This window comes from Scatophagus argus, chromosome 16 (assembly GCF_020382885.2).
Source record: "Scatophagus argus isolate fScaArg1 chromosome 16, fScaArg1.pri, whole genome shotgun sequence".
Lineage (NCBI taxonomy): Eukaryota > Metazoa > Chordata > Actinopteri > Scatophagidae > Scatophagus > Scatophagus argus.
The window spans coordinates 7,040,024-7,055,396 of record NC_058508.1 but is presented as its reverse complement, the minus strand read 5'-3'; the positions used below and the strand labels follow the sequence as shown (position 1 = coordinate 7,055,396).

General features: G+C 39.4%; 1 protein-coding gene across 1 annotated transcript; it reads left to right on the top strand.

Annotated features, from left to right (window-relative positions):
• The first annotated feature begins 112 nt into the window (after window positions 1-112).
• LOC124073235 (transmembrane protein 184B-like) lies at window positions 113-14,197 on the top strand. Its single transcript, XM_046415330.1, has 10 exons — window positions 113-224; window positions 530-608; window positions 2,954-3,187; window positions 5,561-5,726; window positions 8,328-8,418; window positions 8,539-8,614; window positions 9,035-9,126; window positions 9,956-10,125; window positions 10,668-10,862; window positions 11,681-14,197. Exons 3-10 carry the CDS (start codon window positions 2,954-2,956, stop codon window positions 11,908-11,910), a joined length of 1,254 nt encoding a protein of 417 aa, XP_046271286.1. The 5' UTR covers window positions 113-224; window positions 530-608; the 3' UTR covers window positions 11,911-14,197.
• The last annotated feature ends 1,176 nt before the right edge of the window (window positions 14,198-15,373 follow it).

Genomic DNA, 15,373 nt, shown 5'->3' with positions numbered 1-15,373 from the left:
TAAGTTTGCAAGGTGGTGTGGTTGTTTCTGAGATGCATTTCGGTATCTTTGCACCATGTTTATCAAGTTACATCATAGTCAATGGAAATGACCATGACAAGTGAAAAGCGTGACTACGCATGCGCAGATAGCGGAGTTTTTGCTGTTGTTGCCACCACAGGGAACTGACGATGTGGATGAACTAACGGTGTCCAGTTCACCACTTTTGGATAAGAAATGACAAGGTAAAACCGCTTTTTTTCATATACGCAGTAATATTTTAACTGAATGTGTTGTTTCTTAAAAGCTTGCAAGATATCTTTGCTTTTTTTCGACTTTACGAGGAGAAGCAATACCAAGCTAGCGCCAGGCTAGGAAGGCTGGCTAACGCTAGCTAGCAGCGCTCGGTGTAAAGCTCAGCTGCCGACACTTGCCTTTATAAAAAGTCAAGCTTCCGGGGTTCAAACAAAGATGCAGTGATAAGATTATAACCTATCCGACTGTCTGAATTTTATCGCTCGGCCTCTTAACTTCTTTTTTCACTCCAAAGGGTTTGCTCTCGACTCGAGACGATGAGCTAAATTGATGCTTTGATTCAAACCAGCGCAGATCAAACAACTGCAGAGGAGGTAAGTAAAGCAGCAGGATGGAGCAACGAGCACTGAATTACGGCTACCATACAGAGTTTAATGTGTTTTTCTTTACTCGTAGACAATTTCAGTACGTAATCAGAATCAGCAATACTGAGGTAGATACTTTGACCAGGCTGGATTTCCATTAAGTATGATGTCACCCTTTAAAATGCAGCTCGATATTCATATTCATGCATATTGTCACTTTAGGCTGAAACCTGAGAAAACTCGCTCTTTGTGGTATTTGTGATAGTTGTGGTCACTGCTAAGTAGTACTGTGGTCTTCAGTGCCTCTGAACACAGCGTCAGCGGCCAGATGTTGTCAGGCCGCTCCTCCAGTATCCGGACTTAGAATGGCCTGTCACAAAGACTCCTGGTTTTCATTGAAGTCAAAGTACAATACATGTTTTGAAATCTACCCACGGGTACAGTCAGCAGGATTGGTGAGTTGCCTCTCACTCTCTCGTCTGTGGCTCACTGGAAAGCACTGAGCTTTGTTTTTGTAGCTGGTGCCTGTGATCGTCGGCAGTGCTTGTATTAACACAGGCCTCACCCCAAATTCTCCTATTTTTATATTTCTTATGTCATTTATAGAATGTATCTTTAAAATTACTACGTGTTTTGACAGATTTACCTTCATCTAATCACAGGTGGTAAATAAGTAGAATCTTATTGCTAGGCAATATAAATCAGACAGACACTATGATAAATGGAAAGACCCTCCCTTAACATCAGTATACTATGCTATAATATAATGTGCATCACATCTGTTCTGACACTAAAATTGAGTTCTTAAATAGTTTTTGTGATGGTAATCATGTTAAAATGCATGAATAATAACATGAATTATGTTATTATTAAAAACAATGCAGGAATGTAGTTGAATTTTATGTGCTGTCCAAAATTGATTTTCTCACAGCTTCTTTGCCTAATAGATTAACATAATTCTTTTGTGCATGTGACATGCTGATTTGTCTCTAGTTAGTCCATTGCCGTAAGCTGATTGAGGCTTTGGCAACCAGCATGAGTCATCCATGAACACATTGAGCACAAACCTATATTTAGGTAGTGCATGGGGGTTTGAGAGTCATTGTGAAATTAGTTTTCACTGTGAATTATTAGATTATTGCCTTCCTGGAATCCACATCAAGACACTGACGTAGTTGGAGAGATGGCAGTGCTCAGAGATTGCAATAATTTGATGATGAGGGTGTCGGCATATGGAGCACCTTTCTGGATGCTTTTGATGTTGCAAGCCCAAGTTTGGTCTGTCTTATTTTCACATTCATTTTCAGTTCATTATCTTCGCAGCCCCATACCAGTGTAAAGTCTAAACAACATTGCAGCATTCTCCTAAACAAATGAAACCGGTCAGGACTGGATTTACATTGATAAAAATCCACGCCTTAGGAAGCCCTGAGATCCCAAATTGATTTATAAAATGTTATGTACACCTTTTTTAAAGTGTTAGTGCGCACCCAGTTTGAAGTGGGTGCTTAAGCTCGAATGCATGTACTTGCGGTTTAAACATCATCTTCAGATCAGTTCAGGGTCTTGGGGCTTTTGGAGATTTTTGGATTATACCAGAGGAGATGTATGGAGCAGAATACTGCAATGCCATTTTTCAGTCAATCTCCAGGAATGCTTTGTGAACTAAGAAACTTCACCCGACTTTCATTTGCCATGGGGTGAGGAGATACGATAAGATTTTCATTTTTGGGTGAACTGTTCCTTTAAGAATGTTTTTATCCATTATAGAGTGTTTGCTTTTGAATGGGGATACTTTATTTCAATTTCATGTCAAGAATCGTATTGCAGCATCTGCGTTACGCCTGAACTTTGGTGCTGATTTGTGCAAAATTGTTCTGTAACTCTGAAGAAATATGGTCATGTTTAACGCCATTTCTGGTTACACTACACTTTGTTGTGTTCTCAGCAAAGCACAGACAAAAAGAACGGGAGAAATTGGGTCAGCAGCCCTCAGCTTGTCGCTGTCACACTGATTCGCTGTGTTTGACTGATTCAGCCCACACCCCCCCCGTGCTGGCATGTGTGGCTTCTACACTCTTTATCAGTCTCTCCTCACCCACCTACCTTATGTCTCCCCTTTTCAGTCCCTCTCTTTTGATGTCTCTAGATCTGCACAGTGTCCCAATTTGCTCTGCTGTGTATCTTTTTTGATTTTCTCATTCTAACCTTAGTGGATATTGGCATGAGGCTTAGGTTTTAGAGTATGCGATGCATTTACATAGTGTGTGATATGAAATTGTTTCAGGTTATATTTAAAATGTGTAGGCTGAATTAATTTGTTGATGAAGTCTCTACACCCTTTCTTCATATAGATGAGTCAGATTTGGCAGCGAGACATAACCCTGTCACAGAGGTTGAGGAATGACTCTCCTGTTGGCTTTGCCCCGGGGCCCCCAGCTACTGTGGCCCCACAAGGACCCAACTCCTCCTGGATACCAGATGCCCCAGTGGTCACACCAGAAGAGCCAATTTTCCTCATGACCTCCACTGCCCAAACTATATCGGGGTTTTTTGTTTGGACAGCTCTTCTGATCACTTGTCACCAGGTAAGATTGCAGATGATATAATGGTCAGAGGGGTCAAATTCAGTTTCAGTTTGTTTTTTGCTCAATAACTGCTCTCTTAGTACCATTGGAAGAGTAAAAGATATGATCAAGTTAGAGTGATGTGTCCATGAGTTTTTTCAAAGATTTTTGATCTGGAGCTATATACAGTCTGGGACTGTCTCGTCAGTGCTGTTGTCTGAATAAAATGAATGAGGAGATTATCATTTTTTTATTCTATAATATTATCGGTCTGAATGGGCAGCAGCATAAGAATATCTCCTTACTCCTTGTGTATTGATCTGGAAAAGCACAGTAGCTTAATACAAAGTACAAATACGTGCAGCTTTTGGGGTGAAGATGAAGGACTGGGACAATACATAAATCTTGCTCATGGTCTTTGCAGTCTATGCCCCTCTTTTTTAATCTTCATGTATCAAAGTTAGGTATGTTGAGCACACACAGCTGCATTTCAACAAATGCAAATAAAAATCCATTAGGCACATATACATCCATGAGCCTTTTCCCATGAGCCCCTGTTATTTTACCTCTGTGAGCGTGTCCATGCATTTAGAAAGTTTCATATCCTGTGAGAAGAAGATGCAAATACTGACCAATTTCCAGCTTATCCACTCCTGCAGACGAATAATTTCAGCACTACAGTTGCGTTCATGCAATTCGCCTAATAAAACACATAAGATGATAGAATAATTTTCATTCAGCAAATTGTCATCAACACAACCATAGCATGTCATATGACTGATTGTTTGATTCTCAAATTCTGTATGAATGTGCTGAGGAATGAGATGCAGTAAACATATTTTAGCTGGTAAGATCAAGAACAAGCTTACAATTTATATGCTCACATTGTTTCACAAGGACAGGCACCAAATGTTGACTGACTGAAGTTGATTATGCTCTCTGAAACACAAACAACATTTAATAAATGCTTCACGTAAGTTGGCCATATAGCAAGTATGGCAAGACGCTGTCTTAACTGCTTGTACCCTGTAGACATCAGAGGATGTGAGGACAAGGTATTTAAAAAATTGTAATGGGACATATTTTGTTTTTTGTGTTTTGACAGTTGAGGTGTTATTTGTTAGTAGTAGAGATAAGTGCAGTGCAGTACAGTACAGAGCATACATGCTCTTTGCCTTGTTTGTGTCGGTTCATCAGTCCCCATAGTCCTAAGCAACCCTATATATGTAAGAGAGATCTATTGGTCCTGAGGCTCAGGTTAATGATTTGTCCTCCATTGTTTGCTGTTGCTCTTCAAATACTGAGCTCAAGAAGAGCCCTCCCTCTGTCACTCTGGCAACAGGTGCTCCTGGCTCAACTGAAACACCAAAGAGCAGGAGATGTGTGCGAGAGAGAGTGTGTGTGTGTGTGTGTGTGTGTGTGTGTGTGTGTGTGGAGAAGAGTTAGGAGGGTTGCCTAGCAACAAGCCCTGGTAGTGGAGTGCATGGTCTCGCTTGGTGTGTTGTCACCCTTTATTTGTTATTTTACCCAAGGTGTGTGTCTGTTTACAGTCCTGGAAAGGTGATAGGTGGGACATTGTGTAAGCGGAAAGGAGCCGGATGGAGCAGACAGAGGTGTTGGTGACAAAAGCCCACCCTGTTCTTCCTGCCGTCTGCTGCTCTCAATAGGAGTGATAAAAGCTCCATATCATTTACCCAAAACAACCCCATGTGTCAGTGCATGTACACAACACACACCTTTCAGCATCATACTGTTCGAGCATACAGCTGAGGCAAATGTGTACTGGCTGTACTCTGACCTGTACAGACAGTCTAAAGCCTGATGAGAACACACATGCAGGTTTTATGAGGCAGGAATTGGTCAGCTAAGTCAGTTATCCACCATGTTTGGACCTGTGGTTTCCCAATCCCTTCACAGTGTCTTCCTCTTTTATGTTTTTTAAAGTGACAGTGTGTTGCTGTTTCAAAAACTGTACAATTTTTTGTATAGACTGTATAATGTATAATGATACTTTGCATGTTTCACACAATTGTGAGCAGCTCTCTTGGAAAGCCCAGAGCCCACATGATTTAATATGATGCCATCAAGAAAAAATGTATTAGCTGCTCTCTTACAAACTAAGGAAAGGCTGATATTGTTGTTAAAAGTTAGTTAAAAGTTAAGTTAAAAGTCAAAACCTGCAGTTTTTGTAGTTCTGATCCAAAATACCATAGTTGTACTCCTAAAGAACATACCGCTTTCAGTAACTGTCCACACATATGGTCATCATTATTCCCAGCTGTGGCAGTGTTTGATGCCTGATGTCAGTTTCAGGCTTTGGGAGTGACTCATTTGTGCACCAAAGTTGAGACAGAATAATAAAAAGTTTTCTTTTGTCATCTCTCTTCTTTTTAGATCTACATGCACCTACGTTACTACAGCTCTCCAAATGAACAGAGGCACATAGTTAGGATCCTCTTCATAGTCCCCATCTATGCCTTCGACTCCTGGCTCAGCCTACTTTTCTTCACCAATGAGGAGTATTATGTGTATTTTGACACAGTTCGAGACTGCTATGAAGGTGAGTGGATAGAGGAACGCAGTGCAATGTACTAGTACGCTGGCATTTTCTGCTGCAGGCTCAATTACATGCTGCTGTATTTGGCGTGCAAACAGCAGTTCAGTATTCACCACAGCAGCTAAAGTGAGTGTTTTTTGTTCCAATGTGTCTTTTGGCTCCCAGTAGAAACAAGAGTGAGAAAATTAATGTATTGTGATACCTCAGTGGCAGATGGCCTTTGCAGTTTCTTCATTACAAAGGTTGCCATCTTTGTTCTCATGTCTCCTTGGCCTCTTGGGATTGCAGGGGAGGGGAAACCTGTTTCCTAGCAACTCTATAAAAACGAGCCAATCATTTTGAAGACTTTACAAGGCATCTTACTGTGAACATATAAATTGTAAGCTTGTTCTTGATCTTACCAGCTAAAATGTGTCTATTGCATCTAATTCCTCAGCTTATTCATACAGAATCTGAGAATCAAACACCTATATAAAATGCTATGGTTGTGTTGATGACAGTTTACCGAATGAAAATTATTCTACCATCATATGTGTTTTATTAGGCTAATTGCATGAATGTAGTTGTAGTGCTGAAATTATTAGTCTGCAGGAAAGCAAAGATGCCAAATATCCACTGGTTCAAGCCTCTCAATTATGAGGTTTTGATGCTTTTATCTGTTTTTGTTATTGCAAATTGAATATCTTCGGTCTTTACACTGTTGGTTGTATTAACAATTTATCAACAGTTAATGGATTAATCAAACAGAACTGACAGATAAACTGATCTTGAAACCTTCATTCTTTGCACGCCTGTGAATACAATAACAACGTCATGTTATGTGAAAGGCTAACATTGCAATGGAAGGTAACATTGTGGTCAGTCTGCTGTACTCTGTAGGGTCATCCTACCTTGTAGCAGCTGTTAGAGTGGCTGAGAGAATGCATGGAAGGCCAGCACCTTTGGACTTGTAATGTCAAATAGTCAATGTCAGTGTACAGGCAGACATTTAATAGTGCTGCCCTGTCACTCACTCAAACACACAAACACACATTAGCTCACTCAGCGGTCGGTAAAAGGGTGTGTGTGTTCCTAAACTTGTCTCACAATTTAGTAAATTTTTCAGAATGATTAAATGGTAGAAAAGTGTATTAAAAAAAAGAGGTAACTGTTTATGCTATTAAATAGTAGTGAGAGACTATTAGATTTGTTAAGACATAGTACTGGCATTGTGAGCTGTGTCTTCACAATTAAGGATCTAGATTAATGACTAAGACATTTATATCCTGTTATTATTATTAAATCTGTCAGATATTGATGTTGTGATTGTTCATTATATTATTTTTGTCTTTCATACTGCCAGTCCTTCCCAAGATAAAAGTGGTAATAGTGTATTTGAGAGTGAAAAAATATTGCATGTGTAGTTACGCAACAGAGCCAGCACTGTGCTGACTGTATTCTGGCTGTTAATGTGCTACAGTTACAGGCTTGCTTTTAAGCTCAGTCATTTTAAACAGTAAAGACAGCTGGGGGGGGGGGGGTATCCGTGGGCTGCCCTTAAATTAGCCTGACGACACCTGGAGCAGATGAAACACATTGTGCTCACTCAGGGACACCAGTTGTTGGGATCAGGATGCAGTCTAGTCAGATTTCTTAAATGATGTGTTCCTTCTTAGCAAAAAGCCAAATAAATAAATAACTGTTTTGGACCGCTGCACAATATATGATATAAATGTAATCTGTGCTTTTTTGGGACTACATGTTGTATAAGAAAGTATAAGAAAGGTGGATGTTAAAGTATGTCAATGTCACTTTCATTGCATTTATTAAACGGCACCATGCATGACAAATGCGTGGGTGAATGACACTACAGCAGTCGTCTCAAGACATAAATCTGCTTAGAAAGTTGAAAATCCTGTTTGAATCTGTGATGATTTCTGTTAACTTTGTGTAACACATAGCATGACTGCAATATCCTTCAATTTAGCTACACTCTGTATGATTTCTCCCAACCATTACCAAATTACCATTAGCTTTCTTCAGTGTTTGCTTTCTTCAGCAGTGTTTCCACATTAGTCCCATTATCACACTGAACCACTTCCTTCTCCTGGCACTACAGTACTATACCTTACAATTTTGCTAAAGCTTGTACCTCACTGTTAACAGTACCCAGTCATTTCTAAGCCTGTTGATGAGTCATCTTTCTGTCTCAATATGCAAAGCTCAGCAGTTATTAAACAGAATCAGCAAAACATAACTGTAATTACAGTAGTTGTTGACAACCAATTGCTCCTAGAGTTCATCATGCATCAATATATTTTTAGAAATAATGAAGCCCACATCAGCAACATTCATGTGATATTTTTGTAAGAACTTTAGTATTACGGTATGTTTTTATGTTGTTCAAGTATTGCTGACCCAAAATTTGGCAAAATCTCACATTTTCACTGTGTAATTTCTTGATCTGAATTTTGCTAACAGTCTGTTTGCTAATCAGTCTTTTTATCTAATGCATCAAGCACTTCCTGCAGTACAAAATTGCTTCAGGCTTCAGGCTTTTCTGACACCAATGGTTACCCGGATAAACCAGATTAGTATTTTTTTTTTCTGTGTGTGACCTTACAGCCTTTGTCATCTACAACTTCCTGAGTCTGTGTTATGAGTATCTGGGAGGTGAGAGCGCCATCATGGCTGAGATAAGAGGGAAACCCATCGAGTAAGTCTTGATTACTCTCATCTTCCCTAATTTACTCCATCCTGTTTCTTTCTGCGTCAGTAAAGTAATTTCATTTTTTTCCAACGATTCTGACCTGTATCAACATGCTCTTCACCTCAGGTCGAGCTGTGTGTATGGGACATGCTGTCTGTGGGGAAAGACGTACTCCATTGGTTTCCTCAGGTTTTGCAAACAGGTACCAAAGTTTCACTGTTTCGCTTCAGATGAGCAAATATTGTCTTCTGTGATGATGACAACATCACAGAAGTGCTAATGCACATTTTATCATGTTTATGACAAATTAAATATGATATTCATATCAGTATTCATTTCTGTAGCATGTGAGAATCTACTTGCAGATAATTTATATGAATTGCTGTAGGTATCCCAGGACAGTAATGTCATTTACTTTTAATGTGCTTGTCACTGAAAAATGTCCATTGAAGTTTCATATCAATTTAGAAGTTCTATTAAATGGGAGTTATGAGTGAAACAAACTGGTGTAGCTTTGCTTTTTTTTATGGGCCTGGTATTTCTTTTGACATTTTTTCTCCTTTTTCTTACCACGTTTATCTCGCTTCATCTCTCTCTCTCTCTCTCTCGTCTGCTTTCTCAGGCAACTCTCCAGTTCTGTGTGGTGAAACCTCTGATGGCAGTGATCACCGTCATCCTTCAGGCTTTTGGGAAATACAGAGATGGAGACTTTAAGTATGTTTCCACAGCAACTTACAAACTGTCATTCACAGCATGCACATCTCTCAGACTAGTGATTTCTTGTGTTCTAACTTGCTGTGTTGTGTCACACTACTGCAGACACTGACTGACCTCAGTCCAAAGTCTTTTCAGACCATAATGTCTAAGCAGCTTTGGTTGAACATGCCCTCAGAGTTTTTATATCTGTAATGATTAATCACTTTCAAAAGAAAAGTTATCTCTACCGTGCACTTCTTAGATCATTACAATAAAATCTCTCATGACAGTCTGTATAGAAATACGTCAAGAGTGGTGCTCTGCAGTCCAGATGTCTGTCCTTTAAGAAACTAAATAACTAAAGCTACTTAGTTATGTAAAATAGAAGAAGAAGAAGATGAACTTTATTGATCCCACAGTGAGGAATTCACTTGTCATGGCAGCTGACAAGAATAGAAAAGAATGCTACAAGTAAAAAGTGTGCAAAACAGTTTCAAAAAATAAAAAGAGATAATAAATTAACAATTTACAGAGGAATCACTGTACAACACACAGCTATATACAAGTATGCATAAGGAAGGAAATGAGGAACTAGACTGTTAAGTTGTACATTGTGATGAGTTATACTCATCATTCTTCACAAGGAAGGTCTGCAGCTTCTCAGAACTTGGATCCTAAAGGCTTTTCACTATTTGGCCATATAATAAATCGTTAACATGAACACGTGAACTTGCCCTCTGTAGCTACCAGATGTAAATCAGTTTAATTTAAACGGCTCCAGGTTTTGTTTTGTTTTTGTTTTTGTTTTTGTTTCCTCCTGAAACACATTCCTTTTTCTCTCTTCCAGTGTGGCCAGTGGCTATCTATATGTGACTATTATCTACAACATCTCTGTCAGCCTGTCGCTCTACGCTCTCTTCCTCTTCTACTTCGCCACGCGTGAACTACTTGTCCCGTACAACCCCGTGCTCAAGTTCTTCATGGTCAAGTCAGTCATTTTTCTCTCCTTCTGGCAAGGTAAGAAGACAAGCGTCTAAGCTTGATAACACACAGACTCACACACCCCTTCACTGTGACGTATAGCATTCTTCTCTTCTATGTTTAAGTACATGTTTCTCCATCTGTGACAATGTTGATAGCTGATTTTTATTTTTTTTTATTTATGTTGTTTTTTTGTCAGCATAGTATTTTGAAGTGTTTGGTTTTGTAATACTCATTTCAGCCACAAGAGGCTGGAGTGCAGCACTATCCCATGTTTTAAGTAGGAATAAAAGCATTCGTGTGTTTCTATCAGGTGGGTTTTAATGTATTCATGCGCTGTAAACACAAGGTTCATATACTGTGTGTTAGCAAGCTGTGTCATGTGTTGGACTTTACAGATGAATAAGTGAAAATAAATCAACATGTTGCCTGTCCGGGCTCATGCTGCTCCTCCTTAATTTGTTGGATTTTGCTGTGAAGTGGTCTGAATTCTACTGTACCACACTGCCTGAAATGAAATAACAAATCTTCATCACTTCAAATCACTTCATCACATTGGTTTTCTCACACCCATTCAGGGATGCTGCTGGCCATTCTGGAGAAATGTGGAGCCATCCCTGAGATCAGCTCAGCTGGCTTCTCTGTGGGCGAGGGTACGGTTGCTGCTGGTTACCAAAACTTCATTATCTGCATTGAGATGTTCTTTGCTGCTGTCGCTTTGCGCCATGCCTTTACTTACAAGGTTTACATGGACAAAAGACTTGACTCATATGGTAAGAGAACTGTGTTGTGTGTGTGTGTGTGTGTTTGTTTGTTTGCAAACGTTAGGGATAAAGAGACAGGTAGTCCTGTATATCATAGTGTGTTTTATAATCTGCCTGCACAGAAAGTTTTGAAGTGGGTCTCGATACAGATTGATTTCTGCAATCTTACAAAACTAACCCGACCTCACTCTTTGCGTCGCAGCCTTTTTTCCTCTGATTCCTATGACACTGTCTAATCTATTTTGAGTGTCTCTTCTACTTTGTTTTTCTATTCCTTCATTTTCATCTTGACTGTCTCGTGTCGTTTCTCCTTGTCACCTTTCTCTCTTTTCTTCACTGTGCTGCACTGAAAGGCTCATTTCCTATCTATGGACAGTACGGTAGGTCTGATGTCAGCTGTGTTTCTACAACAATTTTGTGTTTGTTATACCATGTTTGTATCCATCACAGTGGGTTTTGCTTGCTTTTTTGTGCCTGATTGTGGTTAAATATCCATTATTTTAACTGTGTTTTCAGTTAAGCATGAATTCAGTTTGTAGATATTAAATCATGGGTCTATGACTGCTCTGTTGTCTGGTTAATTCTGCACTGACTTAACCTTTTGTCTTTTCATGTTCTTACCCAGTCTCAGTGGTCTCCCCCCCCCCCCAATCCTGCTGATTACATTTTGCAAACTTATGATTTTTGGCAACATTTAAATGATTTATTGACAGTTGGAAGAAAACATAGTTTCTGTTTTTATTTCACTCATTTGTCACTTTCATGTCTCGTCCTTCATTCTTCCAGCTGTCTGTCATTAATATTGCAACCTTCCTACCCACCTACAGGTCGCTGTGCCCCAATGAAGAGCATCTCCAGTAGCCTGAAGGAGACCATGAATCCAGGCGACATGGTCCAGGATGCTATCCATAACTTCTCCCCAGCTTATCAGCAGTACACCCAGCAGTCCACTCTGGAGCGAAGTGGAGGGCCTCCCCTGTCCCGCAGCCACAGTAACCTCAGCACACGCGGGGACAACGAAAAGACCCTGCTGCTCAGCTCTGACGATGAGTTCTGAGACTGAATCATACACTCAGAGACTCACTTTACTCCTGTAGCTCATACTGAAATTTTATCAGCCATGTGAAACAAATCAGATCTTCTGTTGCTACCTTAACATGGCAGATTAGATTCTGCTTTCTTTTTTCTTTTCTTTTTTTTACTTTTTCTCAACAGTGAAAAGATCTGATTCTGTGAAATTATGGTTAACAGACTGTTTGAAGGAAAGGAGTGTTTTTACAAGGGAAAAGGGGAAATAACTGGTACAGAAGGAAAAGAGGAAGCATGAAGAAAATGGAGAAGTTGTTACAAATATAACTGGGGAGAAATTGGAGAAAATTCGAAAATTTTAGTTTGAGGCCATCACTGACAGAAATGCCATATCTATATTCATTCACTGAACATGGATTGGTACAAATAACTGTGCCTGCATATAGCGTCCTTATGCTGCACTTTAAACACCATGACAAAAAACATGACACATGTAAGGTGTTTGCTGCAGTAAATAAGTGCCATCTTGGTTTGAAACGCGCGACTTCCTTCATCTTTATGAAGGTTTTTACATTGATTCTCAGCCCATTCCCCTCCTTACCACCCTGCCAGCTCTGTCTCGTACCAAAACATTGCCAAATAGAGGGAGCAATACCCTGTGCTCCAGTTAATGACACACACTGTCTTAAGATGTAGAATTGATTTACAGTCAATCAAAACTAAGGAGCCATTGAATTATAGGCTTTGTTTTAACATGTAAAAATTTAATCACAAATATTTTTTTCTTATTTAATTTGTATGTGTATGACCTTGAAGGTTTAACTCATGTAAAGACTAGTTGGTTGGAAAATTGTTATTCCAGAAATGTTCTAAATATTCTGTGTTTGTTTTCTTTTCATTGTGGGTTCATATGAACAAGTGACTCAAAAAGGTAGTATGACTCCAGCTGTTGGCCTGACTTTTTTGTGCAGTGAGGGAACAGCTGTAGGCAGACAGACAGCAAGGATGGAAGGACAGCAGCCACACAGATGACCGAAGAAGCGACACTTCCCTCCAGAGCTGGCCCAGCTGTGATGTGCTTTGGATTGTAATGCCATAATTTAGGGCATTACATGTAGCACAGAACAGGCCTGCCTCTGCTGGTATTGTTTATAATGGCCACATTGCTACAGTGGCAGTGAGTGAGGATATTGGTCATTACAGATGGATAGAAAGATGTTTCAGTGCAAACAAGGCTTTACATCTGACTGGACTCACATCTGGAAAAAGAATATACGGGCATTTAAAGTTCATATGAACAATGTTTAGGTAGTTAATATATGGGGAACACATTCTACACCACAAGACTGATGCACAGTGAACGTGGTTGTAGAAACTGTGTTTTCAGTTTATTGTTCACACATCATCAACTGATGTTTAATATGTGTTTTTAACAGAGGAAAGTGTAGAGGTTACTTGTGGCTGTCATTGTAAATGTTCGATGGCTGAACACAGCTGTATAAAAGCTGAGTAGATCATTTTTGACAGGAGACATCAGGCCCAGTGCTGCCTCTAAATGTGCTATCGTCGTTTTCTTCTCGAGTGCAGTGTCCTTTTACAGACTGTTAACTGCTTGAAGAATGATTGTAGTCAGGATGAAGAGATGCGCTAAATTGATGTGGATCCTCAAAGGAGTTCCACCAACTTTCTAATGAGAAAATCATACTTAGTTAGCAGAGTAATTAAAGTGTTTGTTGAATTGTTGAAAAGTTGGTTTCCAACTGTGACTGCTAACCCACATAACTACCAACCACCAACACATGCATCACTTTAGTATGGATCTTTCCACTAAACCTGTAGGGCTTTAGTTAGAGGCAAAGTTGAATGAGTTTGCCCTACTAATGTACTGTTAACTTAGTGGTATTGAAAGTGAAATTGATATTCACTGCCTTATATTCTGCCCCTATGTAACAGTATATCAGATATCAGACTCATCTTAAATCAAAACACTATGAAATGCTAGTTTTGATACAATATGATTTGAACAGCTGGGTGTTAATCACAAAGCTGAATATGTGAAATGATGAAATATACCAGAAAGGAACGAATGTTGTAAATAGAGTTAAACTAGGCACTGTGAAGCATTTATGATGATGGCTGTAATGGCATGGCTTGGTATAGTGCTTCAGTTTAATATTTTAATTTTTATATATTCACCAGTTTTATTTCTGTTGTGTACTTCTTCATTTGTATATTGGTAATATTATCTCATGTTTTGATGCTACGTTGGTTTCTGTTGGTGTTGAAAAGGAAATAAAAGACAAATGTAGACATTTCTCTCAGGTTTGTCTTCAGGTAAGCTTGTGGACACCATCACCATCATCACAGCAACGCATCATAAAGTATCTAATTTCACATGTTCTATGTTGTTATTTTTTACTATATTATATCGTTGTATGATGTCTGACTTCACCCATGAACAAAGAAGAGATAGGTAGAAGCAAGTTGCCTAATGTACACAGTGACCACAGCTCTTTAATAATAAATATCTAAAAATCTAAAATAATAAATAACAAAATAGCATTAGTTCGAATATGCTGCTCATGCCATAAGTTAGCAATGCACAAAGTAAACTCTAAACAGTTTTCATCGGAATGGTAATATATATTTAATAGAGACTACTGCTTTGTTAGTTCCAACGAAAACTATTGACAGCAATATCTGTGAATTATCCAGAGTCATGAGGAAACTGTTTCTGGAAAGACAAGCTTCTGTTGAGGATGATTTGAAGGGAAGCAGGGCCAGGTGAATAAACTGCTGTCATTCACTGCTGAAACTGGTTATAAACATCTTCAATTACCCCGTGTAAAAGCATGGCTTAACCAACACTGGCCCCTAGTGGCCATAACCAGAAACTCTCCAAGAGTGAGGTGTTCGTCATGGTCATGACGTGACACCCAACAGTAAGTAAATGCTCTGAATGGGATCTGTGGTGCATTTAAGGAATCCCCAACAGCAGACTTTCTGTCAAAGCAACCGGTGTCTTCCTCAGGCTCTGGGTGAGGAATGAACTCTGCCTTCTTCTCAACAGGCTCTTCCTGTTCACTACTGCGGAGAGTGAGTGATGCCCCAATTCAAAAGCATCACCTATAGGCAAGAGGAAGGGGAGGAGAGAAAAAGAGGGGGAGATTAGATTAGATGATTAGATCTTGCTACTCTAACAGCCACCAACATTTATTGTAACATCTACTCTAACTTTGATGGTTGTGATGTTGACTCTACAGAGTACAGATTGTTTTAAACCAGCTAGTCATAACAGTTTATTTGCAACCTATTTGCTAATTTCATTTACAGTATATCGTTGCTAAGTGGGATGCAGTTAATAGTAGATCCCTTGTTCTTTATTTATGCTCTGTAACAGACAAAAAATAAAAGAAATTTAATTTCATGTTTTCGACTATGAGGATGTCAATCATCGAAGGGGGGGCGGGACTTCTCAAGCAGCAGCCAGT